Raw genomic sequence first — 20534 nt, 5'->3', positions numbered from 1 at the left:
AAACTAAGATCTTTAAGTATTTGTTTTTTAACATCTTATTATATTAGATTAAGTTGTTAAAAGATTACTTGATATTGACTAAAAAATCTCAATGTTCAAAGTTTGAGTAACTTCGTTTATGCCTTGTTTGTTTATATAATCAAGACTAATAGAGCACGCGATATTTATTTCAATAAATTACTTTTCAGGTTCCATTCACAAAAAAATTATATATTTCGGGTAATATCCGAATTACCCAAACCCGACCCACTATCCGAATTACCCAAACCCGAATTACCCGAATTTAATTTGGTTCGGGTAACGAGTATTTTTTTAACATGAAAAATTCGAATTACCCAAAACCTGAAAAAATTACCCGATCAACACCTCTACATAAAATCGAATATTCACATTTGATTCTTTGAATTCTATCGTAATCCGCGAACAAAAGTCGACCTTAGTCTTCTTCAGTATTCTTTCTTATTTGACATGATAAGCTATCTTCGATAAAAGCATCACACAAATTTCAACTTAACTTTTCACATAAGGATCAAAAAGTTATTAACTAAACTTCTTCACATAAGGATCAAAAAGTTATTTACTGTGGATTAGTATGATTAGTGTGTTCTTTTATTTTTGCTTATAATTTGTAAATGTACTATTTTCTTTAACCTTTTAACATGATTGGTGTGTTACTTGCTTGTAATTTGTAATTATACAACTGTCTCATTAATCTCATTGATAATCTATAAATTCTTTCTGCACAAATATATATATAAATAAAAAATTTCTAGATACCAAAGAGTTTATAGTTTAACCGTATATATAAATTAAAACTTTCTACACAAAAAGGATTTAAGTCTTCGTTGTACACAAAATATTGATTTATAAATAAGATTGAGTATATAAATAAAAACTTTCTACACATCAAAGGATTTAAATCTCGCTGTATACAAAATATTTGAATTATAAATAAAGATCGTGGGCACGTCCATTAGTGTCATGAAAAAAAAAAGAACTTTCTACGTATCAATTTCTGAATAAAAAAGTGAAATATGGGCACGTGATTTTCCACCGACCAAAGAACACAATCTTCTAATTGCCCTCGTCATCTCCTTTCTTATTTAACTTCCAACACACACCCCCAATTAAATCAAGAAAAAATGGATCAAACACCGAAGTACACTGACAACAAACCCACTGTTAGATTTTACAGCAAGATCAAGACTGATTACTCACTCACTATCCGTGATGGAGCACCGGTTATTGCACCCACCAACTCCTCCGATCTTCATCAGGTATATATACACACTTTAATTCCTCCTTCTCCGATCAGCTCATCCGCTTAACTTTAGTTGACCTTTTTTACATTTTTATACAGCATTGGATAAAGGATGAGAAGTTTAGCACGAGAGTCAAAGACGAAGAGGGTTTTCCCTCTTTTGCTCTGGTAAATAAAGCTACTGGACAAGCTCTGAAACAGGCTACCGATCCAGCTCATAATCCAGTATGTCGATCTTCATGTACAATCATTAGACGTTTAAATCTGATCATCTGAAGTTGAAATTGTATCAGTTCTTTAATGGGCTTTTAGCTATTGTTTACAATACGTCAAATATGTGTAGTTATGGACTTTCAGGAATAGCAAATATTTTGGTCGATCTTGTTCTTTTTGTAAAATTCCTATGGATCCTTGTGTAGGTTCAGCTGACGGAATTCAACCCAAATACGCTTGACTTGTCTGTTCTTTGGACAGAAAGCAAGGATTTGGGCGATGGTTTTCACGCAGTAAGAATGGTGGACAATATTAAGCTTAATATAGATGCATCCATTGGTGACACTGGTATTCATGATGGCACCGAAATTCTTTTGTGGGAGTGGAATAAAAATGATAACCAGAGGTGGAAGACAGAACCTTTCTGTAAGTTCTTCAACACAAACTTTTATAGATAAATGCAAATGACTACTAATCAGTATTTACAATTGGAAGAATCAATGTTGTGATCTTATGATCTCTATGTGTGCAGGATATGTGATGATGTGGGGTTCCCATAACTAGAAACTTGGCGTATACTATATGGTGATCGATGGTGATGGTGATATGTATGTTTGAATAATGTTGTGTTTTAATTAATATGTTTATATATTTAAATAACATGACAATTGGACCGTTACACGGCTCAATACCACGACTAGTGTTGGACATGGTATGCATGTTCAACATGTATGAATGTATGAGAATAATTTTTATTGGTGTCTTTTTCTTGTATACGAATTCAGTAGTTGAAATTTGAGGAAGATAACCGCATATCCTCATTTCATAAAGTAATATATATTTGATATGATTATATATACATATATATATATATATATATATATATATATATATATATATATATATATATATATATTATATGTTATTCCCAGCATAGAGTAAATATGTTGTATGGGGTTGGGAGGGAGGAAGGTAAATACAATAAAACCGAATAATCTAAATTCTTTAAAAGAAATTTAACAATCTAGAGTTTATGGAATGACTTTTCGGAATTTATTTGAACAAAAATGAAAAATACAAGATTGATTACGAACATGGAGAATGAAAAACACACTTTAAACTTCTAACACACTTAGATCTTGACAAATATTTTGCTTGGGGAATTCACTCACATAAAGAGAAGAGAAGGAATTTTTATATAAAAGTTCTTAAGTTTGTCATATTTTGTCGGTTTTGTCCTTATGATGATATTTTGTTCGTTAAGGTCCTTATGATTAAGTTTTTTTTTTTTTTTTGCCGTTTGTTACTTATAATAGCTGGTTTTCAGGTTACAATTAAATCAAAGTTTCCAAAAAAATTCTTAAGTTTACAAAACTTTTGCAAGTTTGCCATAAGTATATTTTTTCAAAAAATATATTTATACAATGTTTAGTTAATTTTTTTTCGTACATAAATATGTTTTTCTTCTGTATGTATACGTATAATATAAAAATTATATATAAATACTTTTTTTTACGGAAACTTGACTGGTTAGATGTTAGTGTTAATACTCCAATTCTTGTTAGCACCAATGATCGAACCCTAACATCTCCATTCTCCCATACTAAGAGACTAAGCATCTATAAATTGGGTTATTCCCAATTGGCTATATATAAATACTTATGGTAAAAACATAAAAGATTTGTAAACCTAATGATATTTTTGTAATTTTTTTTAATGAGAACCTAAAAACCTGTTATTATAGGTAACAAGGAACAAAATGATTTTTTTTTTGGCAAATTCTAGCATTGACAAACAAAAAAACGTTACATTGAAAAAACCGATAAAACTTGTCAAACTTAAGGACTTTCATTTCATAGGCCATAAAAAGAATGTTTAATATCTATATGTGAATCGGTAAATGAATTGCATATTGATCTTTTTATAAAGGATTTGCTGAACTACCAATGCGCAAGGATATGCTAATTTACTTTTTCTTTGTAACAAGACATATCTCAAATGTCATCCTTAACAATCTTCTTAACTGAACATATGCTACAAGCTTGGACATACAAGCTAGTTAGAAATGTTGTTGAGTAATTATAAGAATTCTTCAAAATATAACATGTAAAACCAAGGACAATCTGATCAAACTTGAATGCATAATATATATTAAACCAGAATACTCTAAAAAAATGAATGTATTTCACAATCCGACACAAGGCTTGCGTCCTTAATCTTATGGCTTGTTCTTGATTAGAAATTTTGACATAAATATTACATTCTTTTCTTTTATTTGTTGTTTGTATTGTTGGGAAATTTAGGGTTTGTGGTGGAGATCTGGATACCAACTTGGATCGTGATATCACTTTCCGAACTGATATTTCTACCCTATGTCTGAGTTACAAGAAATTCAGCCTAGGATAATTCAAGTGGACACTTACGTTTCTAGGCACAGAAGACATAAGCCAATATGCTAGAGTATTCTGTGAAAGTATGATGAAACGAGAGCTTAAGATCATAACCCTCTTCTGTAGAGGAATAACTACTTATATATTAAACACGATTAGGGTTTCATTAGGGTTGGGCCGTCATTAGTTGCTTTGGAAGCAAGTAATGTTAATCCGGATTTAATGAGGATTTAGGGTTACCAAAAACTAACGAGTTTCATTAGTTTTAGCATAATCACCCTCAAGAAATTGAATTTTCCATTATGTTCTCATATGTAAAATTCGGTGAGGTTTTGGGGCTCTGCCCCTCGACCCCGCCCGCTGACCTGGCAGCGGGACCCCAGCCAGGGGCTCTGCCCCTTGGACCCCGCTAGGGGCGCTGCCCCTAGACCCCGCCAAAGGGGCGCTGCCCCTTTGGAAACCCCGGACCCGGGGGCGCTGCCCTCGGACCCCCGACTGGTCGTCGAACCGGCTTCTAATTCGATCTTATACATGCGTGCACTCCGCACAACCCCGTACATATAATAGAGTACAAATTATGAAGCCCCTTAGCTCACATGTTAGTTCCAGTTACTTAAAATGACATGATGACACTAAAATCACCAACAATCCTCCCCCATTTTAGTGTAACCCTTGAACAAACATAACCTTTATCAAACAAACCAAACTAGTACATAATGAAAATATCGAAACGATTGAATTTCCACTTAGTATCATACATTTTCAAATACTCGAGAATCAGGGTGTTCTAAGAATTGAACCCATCAACCCATTTGAATACCAGAAAGTAAAATACATACTAGTTTATTGAATTTCTAGCATCATACAACTTGACACTATTATAAAGCCGTGTGTCCCAATCCTCTCATGATCGTATCAAGGTCAAGTCCACAACCTCTTGAAATGCGGCTACACTTCACAATCACGTAGGTAACTCCTTTCCATGTATCTGCACATACATTTATCAAAGGAATTATTAAGAAGTTAAACTTCAACCTGGCTAACTTGCAGAACCGAACACATACCTGGGATGAATACTTCATGTGTTCCAATCTATAAGTATGAGCTTTTCACATTGAATTCAACTCCTAACATTATATTAGGAGGGAATTGGGTGTCTCATCATTATAGAATTAAATGGACTTTAATCCCATCCCGATTACAGACTTGTGCACTTAGTCTCTTGTCAGACCTTTAGTCAAGTGATCTGCCAAATTTTGTTGCGATTTCAAAAACTCAACCGAAATCACACCATTCATGATTAATTCTCTAATCATACTATGTCTAACACCTAGATGTCTAGACTTGCCATTATAGACCTGGTTATATGCCTTAGCCAAAGCGGCAGCACTATCACAAATGATAGAAATAGGTGCTATCGGTTTAGACCACAAAGGAATCTCATAGAGTAAATTGCTTAGCCAATCTGCTTCTTTACCAGCAGCTACTAATGCAACAAACTCAGATTCCATTGTCGAGTTTGTAATGCAAGATTGCTTCTTGGAAGCCCAAGAAATGGCACCTCCCCCAAGCAAGAATACCCAACCAGAAGTTGAGGAATGGTCCTCCATGTTGGTAATCCAACTTGCATCTGAATGACCTTCTAAAACCGAAGGACTCCCCAAATAACTCAAACCATAATTCAGGGTTCCCTTGAGATATTTAAACACTCTATTCATTGCTTGCCAATGTTGAGCACTAGGATTGCTAGTGTACCTGCTCAACTTACCCACAACAAAGCAATATCAGGTCTGGTACTTGTCATGACATACATCAAGCTACCAATAGCCTTAGAGTATTCCAATTGTGAAATGGGAACGCCATTATTTGGCATTAATTTCACACTTGGGTCCATAGGAGTACTCACAGGAGAACACTCGGTAAAATTAAACCGCTTGAGAATTTTCTCAATATAATGACTTTGAGTCATTACCAATCCTTTGTTCATCCTCTTAATTCTTATTCCAAGAATTACATCAGCCTCTCCTAAATCTTTCATGGAAAACTTGGATGATAACAATTTCTTTGTTTCATCCACTTGATTTTGGTCGGTACCAAAAATCAACATGTCATCTACATATAAGCAAATGATCACTCCAGCTCTAGTAGCATCATCAAATCTACTATAGACACATTTTTTCACATTGGTTTGTCTGGAAACCAGAGGACAAAATAACTTCATCAAATTTCTGATGCCATTGTTTAGGCGCTTGTTTCAGCCCATACAAAGATTTGACAAGTTTACAAACCATATGCTCTTTACCGGGCATAATGAAACCTTCTGGTTGTTTCATGTAAACTTCCTCGTCAAGATCACCATTTAAAAAGGCTTTTTTCACATCCATTTGGTGAATAACCAGATTGTGGATACTTGCCAAAGCAACCAACAATCTAATAGTAGAAATACGTGCAACTGGAGCATACATATCAAAATAGTCAATACCGGGTTTTTGTCTAAAACCTTGAATGACTAACCGGGCTTTGAATTTGTCAATAGTTCCATTAACATTCATTTTCTTTTTGAAAATCCATTTGCAACCAAGAGGTTTAGAACCCGGAGGCAAATCAGACAACACCCATGTGTTGTTCTCAAGAATTGATGACATTTCATCATCAATTGCCTCCTTCCAAAAGGCACTATCACGAGACTCCATGGCCTCTTGATAAGTCTTTGGATCATCTTCAATACTATAGCAATAAGAGTATTCAAGACTAATTTCATCCCTTGAACCTTTCACCAAGTACAGTTGGAAGTCGGATCCGAATTTTTTCACAATATTGCCTCTTTTGCTTTTACGAAGCTCTTGTGGTTCTTGCACATTACCATGTTGGAACCTGAAAGTGAACCTCTAGCAATCCTAAGTACATATTCCGAAGGCTGTTGGTTCCGAAGGAAGATGTGATCCGGAACCTGTCCGGAGCTGAAGAAATGGAGTGAAGCTTTTTGTTGAAGAGGAACGCATTCTGGAACTAATCTTATAGTCCGGAATGCATGTTGATCCGGAATCAAACTTTCATCTCCGGAACATCACTTGTCCGGAATGAAGTTATTGTGTCTCTTATGCATTTATTACTTTTGTCTTGTATTTTGATGTAACGTTTCATAGGACTTAGTCTAAAGTTGTATTAGGACAATCAGAATGTTAGGCTTATGCCTTTTGTCCGGTCCTATGTAAACATCTGAGATAATTCGCTGTAACATTCTCTCCTATATAAAGGAGCATTCAATACAAGTCAACTATGGATCTTTCTCTCACTTTTGGCATTTACTCTTATCACATTCTTTGTGTTCTTCATTTATTAACTTTACCTTGATCACTATTCACTTATTCTCAATTAATATCTTGATCATCTTGTTGAATCGATTATCTAAGACTTGACTGGTCTTTCCAGTCTTGACTTGAACATCTATTATTAAGCAGACATTGATCTCAAGCATTCACTCAAGGTTTGAGTTCTCAAACCTTGTCCCTGCGCAAAGATCTTGCTTTCACAATTGGTATCAGAGCTCGAGTGGTTGTCCTTTGAATCCATAAGATCAGATTATAGTTGGGTTGAATTTACCTTGGTATTTCAACCATTTCTGTGTTAAGGATAAAAGTTCTTCTATATACCACTTAAGCTTGAAGATATATTGACTTCAATGGCTGCTTCAAATCCTCAACAAATGATTTCAATGCAAATCGCAAATAGCGTGGGTGGCCCTACACGTGCCCCATTGCTAGTTGCTGAAGAATATGATCATTGGAAAGTTAGAATGGAAAGGTTTTTAATAGCCAAAGAGAAAGGTGAAAAAATATGGAGATCCGTCAAAGAAGGCCCTCATGTTCCTGTAAGAATAGTTGTAAGAGATGCAGCTGCTCAACTCCTGCGAGAAGATGAAGCTCGTCCAGCCCCTCTAATTGCTGATGACATTGAGAAACTGCATGCTGATCAAGTCACCTTCTCTGAAATGGTGTTTGGTGTTCCTCCATCACTCTTTGAGCACATCAAGTTATGCAAATCAGCCAAAGAAATTTGGGACACTCTTCAGGATCTGATTGAAGGTTCTGAAAATATGAAGGACAAACGCCTCACCTCAGTTGTCAATGACTTTGACACATTCACTACTACTCCAGGTGAATCTGTAGCCTCAGCTTCCAACCGATATCGAATCGTTGTCAACAACATGACTGCTCATGTGATTGTTTGAACTCCTCTCGAATACAATCTCAAGTTCATTAACAGTCTTGGTAAAGGATGGGGAAATGTAAAGTCTTGTCTCCAAAGTAATGGTTCCTTAAAAAATTGAAACTCTATCAACTTTTTGATGAGCTTCAAGGACATGAATCAAATGTTGCTCAAACCATACGAGAACTTTCCGGAGGACCACTTGCTCTAGTTAGTTCGTTTGAATCAACCATTCCGAACCTACCTGCTCCGAAACCTTACAAACCTACTGTTCCTTTGACTTAGTCATCCTTAACTCCTTTACCCACACACATCTATCCTGACGATGATTCCGAAACCTTGGATTCTGAACTCCGTTTCCAACAAGAATTTGCCTTACTCTCCATGAAATACAAACGACCTTTCAATCCTTCTTACAAACCATACCAAAACAGATTCAGCGCTCCTCATCAAAACCACCCTCAACCATATTCTGCTTCGGAACAAAAACACCCCTCCGAAAATCCTCCTGCATACAAACCTAACCTTACTAAACCAAACTCATCCCCGGAATCTTCTAAATATTCTAACTGAGATAAACCAAAGATCTTGTGTCATAAATGTGGTCATGCTAATCACTTTGCCAAAGATTGTCTAGCTGATGCTCCACAAAAATCAAAAGTCAAGGACTCAGCTTATTATGCCCGAAAAGCACAAGAATTGGCTGAAAGTGAGAAAGCATTTGTTACTACTGTTTCAAGAGATGTCGAAGGATACTGGTCATCTGGAGATGATGATGATGTAGTAACTGGAAGGAACATGTGTTTGATGGCAAGACAAACAGTTGTATGTGATGAAGGTTATCGGTCTTCTGGATCCGAAGATGGAGAAGATGTTGCTGAACCTCACTACTGCTACATGGCCACTAACGATCCACCATATCGAAGCATTGTTCAGCAGGTAAAATCTATGATCTCTGATAATAATTTTGATTTGACTTTATGTGAACCTTATCTGACCCAGATCCAAACAGATATGAACACCATCTATAAAGCCTATGAGTCCGCCATAGAAGCCAGTGAGAAGAAAGACTGTGAACTAAGTCGTCTTAGATTACGTTTTGAGGATAAGAAATTGAAAATCGAGTCTTTAGAGCATGAACTTGTAATGTCAAAAGATGAATGTATCATTTTGAAAGATAAATGTGAAATCACTTATTTCGAACGAAATATTTTGATTTCTGATAACAAACGTCTCAATGCCAAAATAGATGCTTTGCATAACTCTGTTGACATGCTTGAAGCTGACATTCGGATGACTCATGATTTTCGTCATCCATGGTCCGAAGCTCCTGGTCTCGGAAGCGAGTTTCCGAAACCAATTGTTAGTCCCCTGAAGGATTTGCAAAATCTGACATTCATGGGAGAGGTTCCGAACATTAAACATTCGGACACTCCCGTTTCTCCATTGTCACCCCTTCCGGAGACTAAAAAATCTTTTGAGTCCCTAATTCCTGAGTTCCAACCAATAGTTGTCAAATGTCCTGATTCCACGCCTCTTCCGTCTCTGATAAACCTGGACCTGAATCGGACAACGGAATATCATTCTAGTCTTCCAAATTGTGTAGAACATGTTCCTATAAGCAATCACGTCAACAACTTTGTGATTGAGGAAATTATTCCGGAAACAACTGAAATCAATGCCTCGGAATTTGCATGGGCATCTCTAGATGATAAAGTTGAAGTCTCAAGCAATGTGTCCTCTGATTCATGCGAATTGGACTCCGTAGTTCTTTCAAAAACCAAATTGGTTCCCATTACTCCTAAGTTTTTAAATCCATCCAAAGGACAATCCTTTGGATCCTCTCCTCATCCTAAGAAAAAACCAATGTTGACTAGAAAAGATGTTGTAGATCCCAAGGTAGAAGCTAGAAATGCTTACAAAAAGGAAGTTAAGACTAGACAAAATTCCAGGTTCATTGCTAACTCTAAACCAAACTCATCTCGAAACAACTCAAGGAAGTCCTTAGGTCAAAACCATTGTCAAAATTCGTTTGTTCCGACAAGAATCCTAAAGAGATCTTCCGAACCTCCTGTTCGTTTGGAACCAAAGGAAGTCCTTAGCTCCAAATCTCCTCAAGCTCATGTTAAGGTCAAAACCATCTGAAACACTTCACCGGCACCTTGAAATGTTTCATTTGTCTTTATTGCAAAATCTGATGGCACAATTTTTAAACCAATAATTTCAAAGAACAATGTGTCATCAAATAAATCCACAAGTTCAAAAACAACTGTTTCAAAATCTTCAAACAAACATCTTGTGTGGAAAATCAAAACATCTGTTAACAAAACAACTGATTCGGAGATAACTAAAAGTGTCAATCCTTCGGTTACCACTGTTCCGAAGAAGTCAGCTCCGAACCCATTAGTAGTTGAATATGACTACTGGATAGATGAAAAGACTCTAGCATTTTGTCTATTTCCAAAGAACTCAAGTAATCTCACCAAGAAACACGTAGTTGTTCCAAAGTCACAAACAAAGTCCAAAGTCCATGCCTATGTCCCAAAGTCTAACTCGGAGCCTAAAAGCTCCATTGCTCACTAATTTTGCAGGCACTTTGTGCTTCGGAGCAAGATACAATATGGTATATTGATAGTGCTTGCTCCATGCACATGACGGGGCAGAAGGATTTTCTGTGAGATTTAAAGCTCTCTCCAAATGCTGGTTACGTGACGTATGACAACAACTCCAATTCTCAAATTCGTGGTTATGGAACTCTCACCAATGGGAACTTCTCTATTTCACATGTTGCTTATGTGGCTGACTTGAAACATAACTTGATAAGTGTTGCTCAGCTCACCGACTCATGCCGATGTGTGGAATTTTGCAAGAAATATAGCTATGTGATGACTGAAGACCGAAAAGAATGTTTGATTAAGTCTCTTCACAACAAAAACATGTACCCACTTGACATCAATATGATCATTGGCAAACCGCAACTTTGCCTTCTCTCCAAAGCTGTTCCTGACGTTAGTTGGTTATGGCACCGAAGGCTCGCACATCTGAACTTTCGGTACATGAATGATCTTGTCTCAGGTGAGATGGTAAGAGGTTTACCTCTTCTCAAGTTCGAAAATGATCATTTATGTGCTGCATGCGAGTGTGGTAAGCAATCAAATAAGGGTCATCCTGTTATCATCGAAAAGTCCATTTCGGATCCCTTAGAACTCCTACACATTGATATGTGTGGACCATCCACTGTAGAAAGTCTTCATCATAAGAAATACATTCTTGTGATTGTTGATGATTTTACAAGGTTCACTTGGGTCTTCTTTCTAAGGCTGAAATCCGAAACTGCCTCTGAGCTCATCAATTTTATCAGAGGAATAGAAGTTCTTATCAAACTCCTGGTCAGAAGAATCCGAAGTGATAATGGTTCAAATTTTGTTAATTCCACCATTGAGAAGTTCCTCACAGAAAAAGGAATCGATCACAACTTCTCAGCTCCATACACTCCACAACAAAATGGTGTAGTTGAAAGACGTAATAGAACACTCGTTGAAGCTGCTCGATCCATGCTGAACTATGCAAACCTTCCGCTCTATCTTTGGGCTGAAGCTGTATCCACTGCTTCACTCAAAATCGAAGTATTGTCAATCGACGACTCAACATGATGCCATACGAAGCAATGAATGGACGAAAACCAACGATCTCATTTCTACATGTCTTCGGATGCAGATGCTTCATAAAAAACAACCGTGATCAGCTTACAAAGTTCCAACCTAAAGCTGATGAAGCAATCTTTCTAGGGTACTCTTCCAAATCCAAAGCTTACAGAGTTCTCAACCGAAGAACTCGTGTTCTGGAAGAAAGCTTCGATATTACCTTTGATGACAACTTCGTTCGGAATTCTGGCCCCACTCATATCACAACTCACATCATGGAGTCTGATGCTCCTCCGCCAGGATGTCCGAACCCTCAAACCATTCTCGAGGTTGATTTTGAAACTCTCTTTGGTCCTTCCGAAACAGCTCTTGATTCCGAATCTCGATCACGACCATCTCTGATTCCTATTCCTCCTTCGGAAGCCCCAGTCTCTCACAACCTCTCCGGTCCTCTTCCGAGCCTACCTCCATTTGATTCCGAACCGTTTCAACCTTCTCAGGTTGAGGGGGAGAATAATGCAAATCCCCCTCTTGAATCAAATGTGGATGGCTTCGAAGATGCAGCTGCTGATTTCGATGACTCAAATCCTCTCAACATTGATGAAAACGAAAATTTCTTTGAGTTTCCTTCTGATGATGATGTCAACCTCTCCGGTTCATAAGTTCAGGGGGAGCATCATCCCAATATTCAAATCATTCAGGGGGAGCAAATCAATTCTACTGTTGATGTAGGATCCTCCGCTGCACAAGAACTCCCTCAATTGCATGTTTGGACGAAAGATCATCCTCCAAACAAAGTGATAGGCAATCCGAATGTTGGTGTACAAACTCGCTCAGCTACAAACATCCAAAATGAATGCCATTTTTCAGCATTCATATCCATGGTTGAACCCAAATCCATAAAAGAAGCATTAGAGGATGCTGATTGGATTACAGCGATGCAAGAAGAACTGGCAGAATTTGACCGAAATGAAGTCTGGACTCTTGTACCTCCTCCTCAACATCACCCTATTGTTGGTACAAGATGGGTATTTCGCAATAAGCTAGACGATGCAGGAGTTATCATCCGAAATAAGGCAAGATTGGTAGCTAAAGGTTTCACTCAAATTGAAGGCCTTGACTATGACGAGACATTTGCTCCTGTTGCACGATTTGAAGCTATCAGAATCTTTCTTGCTTATGCAGCCTACAAAAGTTTCAAAGTTTATCAAATGGATGTTAAGAGTGCTTTTCTTAACGGTGAACTTGACACTAAAGTATATCTTCAACAGCCCCCCCCCCCACCCGGATTTATTAATCTTACCTTTCCGAACCACTGTTATAAACTCCGAAAGGCTGTCTACGGACTCAAGCAAGCTCCTCGGGCTTGGTACGAGACACTCACTGATTTTCTCAAGCGCTCAGGTTTTCAAAGAGGTATATTGGATCCCACTTTATTTCGAAGATCAAATGGAAAACATCTCATGCTGGTACAAATTTATGTGGACGACATCATTTTTGGATCTACGGATTCATCTATGGTTGCTGATTTTGCCAAACTGATGGTCAGTCGTTTTCAAATGAGCATGAATCGAGAATTAAGCTTCTTTCTTGGCCTTCAAGTCAAATAGACTAACAAAGGTATTTTCATTCACCAAGAGAAGTACATTTCTGAGCTTCTCAAGAAATACTCTATGGACACATGTGCCTCTGCCAAGGTACCTATGGGGTTCGGTCACAAAATCTTCGCCGACCCTTCGGGTGTTTCAGTAGATGAAAAGAAGTATCGTGGAATGATTGGATCCTTACTCTATCTCACTGCAAGTCATCCAGACATAATGTTCTCAACATGCTTATGTGCCAGATTTCAAGTCAATCCGAAAATGTCTCATCTTTTGGATGTGAAACAAATATTCCGTTACCTCAAAGGTACAAAGAACCTCGGAATCTGGTATCCAGCAAATGAAAGTTTCCTTCTGCAAGCTTACTCTGATTCGAACTATGGTGGTCTTCAACTCGATAGGAAAAGCACATCAGGAGGATGTCAATTCCTAGGTGGTCATTTAGTCAGCTGGTCATCTAAGAAACAGAACTGCATTGCTCTCTCCACAGCCGAAGCTGAATATATTGCTGCTGCCAACTGTACCTCTCAAGTTCTCTGGATGAAATCTCAACTCTTGGATTATGGTTACCGATTTCAACGCATTCCTATCTACTGTGATTCTCAAAGTGCCATTGCAATTTCTCATAATCCAATTCAGCACTCCATGACGAAGCACATTGACATTCGGTACCACTTTATTAAAGATCATGTTCTAAATGGTAACATCGAACTTATTTTTGTTCCATCTGACAATTAAATTGCTGATGTCTTTACTAAGGCATTAGACGAAACTAAATTTAATGGTTTTCTGAACAAAATGGGTATGATGATGCCTGATCCCAATTTCTTTCAGGAGACATGTTCTCTTTGATAGAAGTATTCAGAAGAAAAATATGCTCCGAACTCACTTATTTTTTGCTTCGAAACTATTTTTCCTCTAAATACATAGGATCCTTTTACCTGTCTTTTTTACTAATTATCCCTTGAGTTTCTTACGCTGTACAGTTTATTCTCTTCTTCACACGATCTAGATCGACCATCATCAGGATCACCATTTCGGAACAATTCATCCGGAATTTTCAAAATTTGCTCAGGAATCTCAACTTTCTCCGGAATCTCAACTTGCTTCGGAATTTTCAAAATTTGCTCCGGAATCTCAACTTGCTCCGGAAATTCAAAAGTGCTCCGGAATTTTCAAAATTGCTCCAGAAACCCTTTCATCATATATATTCCGGAACATTTCTTTTATCCTTCGGATCATGCTCTGTCCGGAACAATTCATCCGGAATACCAAGAGGCAATAAGGTGAAACGGTTTTCTCAACGGTTACTTTTTAGGAAGATCCTTATCCAATCTTCCTCGATTTGCATGACACGATTGCACGCCCTCTAAAATGGAAAACGAATTGACGGTTAAATTCCCCTCTTTTAGACCAATTGCCTTGATCTTTCACTTCACCTGTCTAATCACTTTTTCACAACATTAAATGCGACCCGATGGATCTCGGATCCTCATCATTACCTTTTTCGACCCGACCCGACTTTTCCCACCTATAAATACCCTTTCACATTCACCTTTACCACTTTACGATCCTTTCACTCTCAAACCTCTCTAAAATCCTCACAGTTCTTCGTGTTCTTCAAGCATTCATCATCTTCAACAATGGAATCCTCCAAGAACCAGGCCTCTACTGCTCAAACTCCCAAGAAATCCATTGCTAGGAAGAAATCATCAAAAGGATCCAAGGGATCATCATCGTCGGCAGATCAAGAACCCTTTCTCAGGGACACCACCCAACTGTTTTCCTTAAACCCCCTTGACTACGACGAATCAATCAGGATCATGATTGAGTTCCTTGCTCATCATCCTCTCTCCATTCCACTTACCAAAATCCCAGATCCTCCCCTCCCTCTTTCTCATCTTCATCGTGCATTCACAAACATCAAACTTGAAGATGATATTTTGTTAACCTCCATCATCGATGATCGCACCATTCTGGTTTACAAAGCGACCTTTCTCAAAGCCATTGGTATTTCACCCAACCCTGCTGGTTTCAAAGTTGTGGAACCGACTGCTGAAGAATTCCAGACGTTTCTTAACTTTATCGGGTACAGTCAAGATTATCGAGCCAAGGATTTCAAGAAGACTGCAGTTTCAGGGCTCTGGACCGTCCTGATGCACTTTATCATCCGTGGCTTATCGGGAAAACACGGCGGCACTGATACCCTCAGCAAGGACTGGCTGAATGTTGTATTCAACATCTATTCTGGACGTAGCAATGCTGTTGACCTTCCGGAAGTGTTGTGGCAAGACTTTTGCAAGTTTGCCATCAAGAGGAAACCAAACAAGATTTCGAGCCCTAGATTTTGGGCCCTGACAATTGAACAAATCTTCAAGGAACTCAACGTCCCTATTCCGGTGAGCACCATCCCTCTAGAGGTATGTGTATCTTTTAAACTCGTAAAGTCTTACAGAATTCCGGATCAATCGTACTTTGGTCCGGTCAGACGACTTCCGGACAATATGTTGGCCCTCATTCCTTCTGGATCCCCCTTCCTGAAACACCATCTTGAGACTTCGGTTGTGTTCGACCCAACACAACCTGCCCCAGTCTCAGTTGAGCCTATTCCGGAAGAGGCCACTCATACTAAGTTCGGACCCAAGGTTAAGCAACCGGCCAAAAGAAAGGCCTCACCCACTAAACCTAAGGCCAAAAAGAAAACCAAAGTCAGTGCCCCCTCTCAACAGGAGGGCACCCATGACATTCCGGCTGATTCTGGCCGCCCGCACACCCCTCCTGTCCACTCATCTGAGGTACCCCTCAATGTTTCATCATCACATGCACACACTCACGGGGAGTCTACACATATTCCACCCTCACCCTCCCAAAAGGGTGATGTCGGTGTTGAACAAAGTTCCTTGCAGCCCCCTGGAACACACCCACATGTCACTTTTGATCATCCCATTATTTCTTCCACACGCACACACTCCGGAACCACTGTTTCGGAACCCAAGCATCCGGAAGAAGGAGCAGTCTCTCCAACTTCCAATGCCCCAACTGGTCTGATACCCGGAAGACATATAGGATGACCAGGTTCTAACGATCCTTTGTGGGAAGATTATGTTAACAGGGCTGCATCAAGGCGTCCGGACCTGACTCGTGCCCAAGTTGAATCCACTCTCATCTCCATGAGGAACCGGGCTATTCAAAGCAACATGCCCTATGTCCTTCCCTCAGACGATGACGCCATCAAAGAACTCACTTCAGAACTGCCACCAATAGTCACTCACCAAAGCATCTTCCATACTGATCCGGAAGAAGAGATTTTGCGAAGAAGTTATGTTGGAGGCAGAAGCAACAAAAATTCCGGATGCTCATCTCTTGACATCTATTCATTATCAGTCTAAAGCATCCCCATCCGAGTCTGCCTTTGACTTCGGAACCTCCTCCACTTCCACTCTTGAAGATCAACTTCAAGATGACGATGATGCTGCCAAACCAGGTCCTTCCTCCAATCCGGATCCTCACCAGCCTCCTCCGCAACACTCAGACTTCGATTCTGAATCCTCCGCTGGTGACCATGTTGACCCATTCACCCTAATGGAGATCCGCACCAATGTCTCTGACACTATGGCTAAAGTGTCATCCGTAGAGACTTCTGTAACAGAGCTGAATTCGAAACTGGATCAAAAAGTCTCCGGACTTGATTCAAAACTTGATGCCATCCTTCAGTCTCTTTCCCATCAATCCGGACCATCCACAGCAGAAAGAGAAGCCCATCTTGACCAGCTGATCTCCATCCGGCTGAAACACACCATTGAGCAGATTGATTCCAAATACAATGCTCTTGTCGACAACTACCTCAACACCATCTCCTCTATGCTCAAAGTTCATGAGGATCTTGTGTCTGCTACCAACGATTTAATCAAGCAGACTCATGTTCGTCATGAGAAACAAATTCAACGATTAGAGAAGGAGATCCGGAAGAAGGATGAGATGAATCTGATCATCCAACAAGTCCTCATCAAACTCCTGCACTCAACTTGGAACATTGTTGATGTTCCGAACAGGAAGTTTGATGAGATGATCGAAATCCTTAGCAGCACCTTCAAGCATCTATCCGAACAAGCTCCCACTTCTGAAGCTTATGACACCCTGACTCTTCAACTTTCCACTGGTCTTCAGAAGGTGTTCTCCAAACTTGATGATATCAAGGAGGACTTATCGCTTGCACCGGTTTCCAGGGTCACCGATGCAAGAGGGGGAGAAGGCCCAAACAGGAAATGGAAGCCAGCCTCGGAATTTTTCACTCCGGGATGAAGACCTCGATTCCGAAGAAGATGCGCAATTTGTCTCTGGAATTCTGGGAATTACTGAAGGAAACAAAGAAGATGAAGACTATGATGTTTACATCTCGGATGAAGCTCCCAAAGGGATTCGTGGTCTTCAAGCCCCAAAACTGACTGCTCCAAAAGTGTTATCAGACGAACAGAAGAGGATCTGGTCTGCCGTCTCATGACCATCCTCTTTTCCGGATGCGTTTGAAATGGCCATTAAAATGGCTAAGGCAAAATATTTCCTTACCGCTCAAGCCTTCCAAGCCACTCCCTCCATGATGCCTCCTGCTCCCATTCCGAAACCAAAAATAGCCTCAATTGATCAAGGCTCTCCTCTCCGTACTCCAGATGAAATTCCGGAAGAACCACTTCCAACTCCTACTCTGGAATTTGTCATTGACGAAAACATGAAGACAGTCATTGATGCTCTTTAGAGAGACAAAGGGAAGAAACCGATTACTTTCGAACAACAAGTCTTTCCTTCCGGACCTCCTCCGAAACAAAAATTTGGTTGGTCTGAAGAAGAAATTCACAAGGCATTGGAGGATAGCATCCTAATTCAAGCATTAAAAGATCATCCGATCCGATGCGTGACATTTCTCCTTTGTGTCGAGAAGGCATCCTTCAAGCCAAGGATATCATCCCAACTCTCTACTATGACCTTCCCTCACAAGACACCGATCAATTGGATCTTCCTCTCTCTCCCTTCAGCAAGTTCTACACAAAGTTTGCTCCGCTCCACCCAAACGACAATCCGGAAGTGATCATCCGGACCGAACGTGAAAGGCTCAAAACCTTTTACGCCAAGAATGCTCTACCTTTCAAGGAGGTATGGACAAGAAAAAGGATCACTAAGGTTCATGGCTTCAGAAGAAAAATCCTGGTAAAATTTGAGCTTAACTGCCCCCTCTTCCGTTTCCATCTTCTCCGGAACAAACCAACTCCAAAGACTGTTACTGATGCGGATTTTCCTTCTATGAATCCGAACGAAATCCTTTCTCTTGCTGTGTACTTTAGAGAAAATCAATTGGATGACATCAGTATGGGTGCCTATCACGCTGCTCTCAACTTTCTCAAAGACTATGTTGCTGAGTTCTGCAGACGTGATTACGAACTTGCTCATCTCTACGGAACTGAACAATTCGTGGCTAAGATCGACTTTGTTCTTCCGGAAGCTGAAATTCTTGTAGATGGTCCGATTGAAGAACCGGTTCCAGGGTTTGTCTACACCACCAGAAAAACAAACAAGAAGGACTTCTTCCGAGTCCTTAACAAACACCTGGTTCCTACCAAAGCTCTGCAGAAGTTCATTTCCAGGGCGTCCAAATCTGATGCTCCGTAAAAGGTTAAGGCGAAGTTTATAAGTCAACTGACTTGGTACATTGCAGTGCGAGAATGGCTGTTCCGAGCATACACCTTCATCAAGGAAGAAATGAACTGAGCTTGATGGATTGCTAAGTTCACTTAGGGGGAGATTGTTAGAACCTGAAAGTGAACCTCTAGCAATCCTAAGTACATATTCCGAAGGCTGTTGGTTCCGAAGGAAGATGTGATCTGGAACCTGTCCGGAGCTGAAGAAATGGAGTGAAGCTTTTTTTGAAGAGGAACGCATTCCAGAACTAATCCTATGCTCCGGAATGCATGTTGATCTGGAATCAAACTTTCATCTCCGGAACATCACTTGTCCGGAATGAAGTTATTGTGTCTCTTATGCATTTATTACTTTTGTCTTGTATTTTGATGTAACGTTTCATAGGACTTAGTCTAAAGTTGTATTAGGACAATCAGAATGTCAGGCTTATGACTTTTGTCCGGTCCTATGTAAACATCTTAGATAATTCGTTGTAACATTCTCTCCTATATAAAGGAGCATTCAATACAAGTCAACTACGGATCTTTCTCTCACTTTTGGCATTTACTCTTATCACATTCTTCTTGTTCTTCATTTATTAACTTTACCTTTATCACTATTCACTTATTCTCAATTAATATCTTGATCATCTTGTTGAATCGATTATATAAGACTTGACTGGTCTTTCCAGTCTTGACTTGAACATCTATTATTAAGCAGACATTGATCTCAAGCATTCACTCAAGATTTGAGTTCTCAAACCTTGTCCCTGCGCAAAGATCTTGCTTTCACATACCACCATCTCGACTTTCTGAATCTTGCTCTTTAAGAGCACCAAAAGTCAAATCCTTAGGCCTTTGAATCGATGAAAACCGCATCTCATCAAAAATTGCATCTCGTGATTTGATAACAGTGTTAACCGAAATCGAATCATTAGGTTCTATTACATAAAATTTATATGCCTTGGAATGTTCAGCATATCCAATGAATATGCAATCAATTCCACGTTCTCCCAAATTCTTCTTTTTGGGCTCGGTGAGTTTTACAACTGCCCGACATCCCCACACCCGAAAATAACTCAAATTCGGCTTTTTCTTGAACCAAAGTTCATATGGGTAACTTGGTTATGACAACCTTTTATCGACACATATTGTTGTTATCATTAAATACCAAAATTCAGATTGAGTCTTAAAAACTCCCCTATTTGATGATGACAGCACCAACAAATAACGAATGATCAACTTACAAATAATGAAAGGAATATACAAGAACTAGAATTAAAACATAATGTATCATTGGATATATTTTTTGTTTTCCTTGATTTTCAGTATTTCTGTCCTTATTTTATATGAAAATCATAGTATTTTTATGAACAAAAGATAACATATTTACAAAGGAAATACATTTTCTTTCTTGGTATCTTGTGGAACACTTGCAACTGCTTTTTAGACGTTTGAAAGAACTTCAATATAAAAAAACACTAGCAAACAGCCAGTGGAGGAAAACAATTACATATGAGAGTTTAAAATTGGATTTTGGAGTAAAA

At 39.1% G+C, this 20534-nt stretch overlaps 1 protein-coding gene across 1 annotated transcript; it reads left to right on the top strand.

Annotated features, from left to right (window-relative positions):
- Positions 1 to 1036: 1036 nt before the first annotated feature.
- On the top strand, positions 1037 to 2237 carry LOC145118889 (ricin B-like lectin R40G3). Its single transcript, XM_079054545.1, has 4 exons — positions 1037 to 1277; positions 1361 to 1486; positions 1681 to 1900; positions 2007 to 2237. Coding segments are annotated over exons 1-4 (483 nt in total). The 5' UTR covers positions 1037 to 1142; the 3' UTR covers positions 2009 to 2237.
- The last annotated feature ends 18297 nt before the right edge of the window (positions 2238 to 20534 follow it).

The sequence above is a fragment of the Lactuca virosa genome, chromosome 6 (assembly GCF_052849685.1).
Source record: "Lactuca virosa cultivar CGN04683 chromosome 6, Lactuca_virosa_CGN04683_v6, whole genome shotgun sequence".
In the NCBI taxonomy this organism is placed as follows: Eukaryota; Viridiplantae; Streptophyta; class Magnoliopsida; order Asterales; family Asteraceae; genus Lactuca; species Lactuca virosa.
Note: the sequence above shows the minus strand (reverse complement) of the source record. Positions and strands in the feature narration are given on the sequence as shown.

Coding starts and splice junctions, on each gene's coding strand:
- LOC145118889 (XM_079054545.1), top strand. CDS start 1,143: ATGGATCAAACACCGAAGTACACTGACAACAAACCCACTGTTAGATTT. Junction 1,278..1,360: donor ACTCCTCCGATCTTCATCAG/GTATATATACAC, acceptor ATTTTTATACAG/CATTGGATAAAGGATGAGAA. Junction 1,487..1,680: donor CCGATCCAGCTCATAATCCA/GTATGTCGATCT, acceptor ATCCTTGTGTAG/GTTCAGCTGACGGAATTCAA.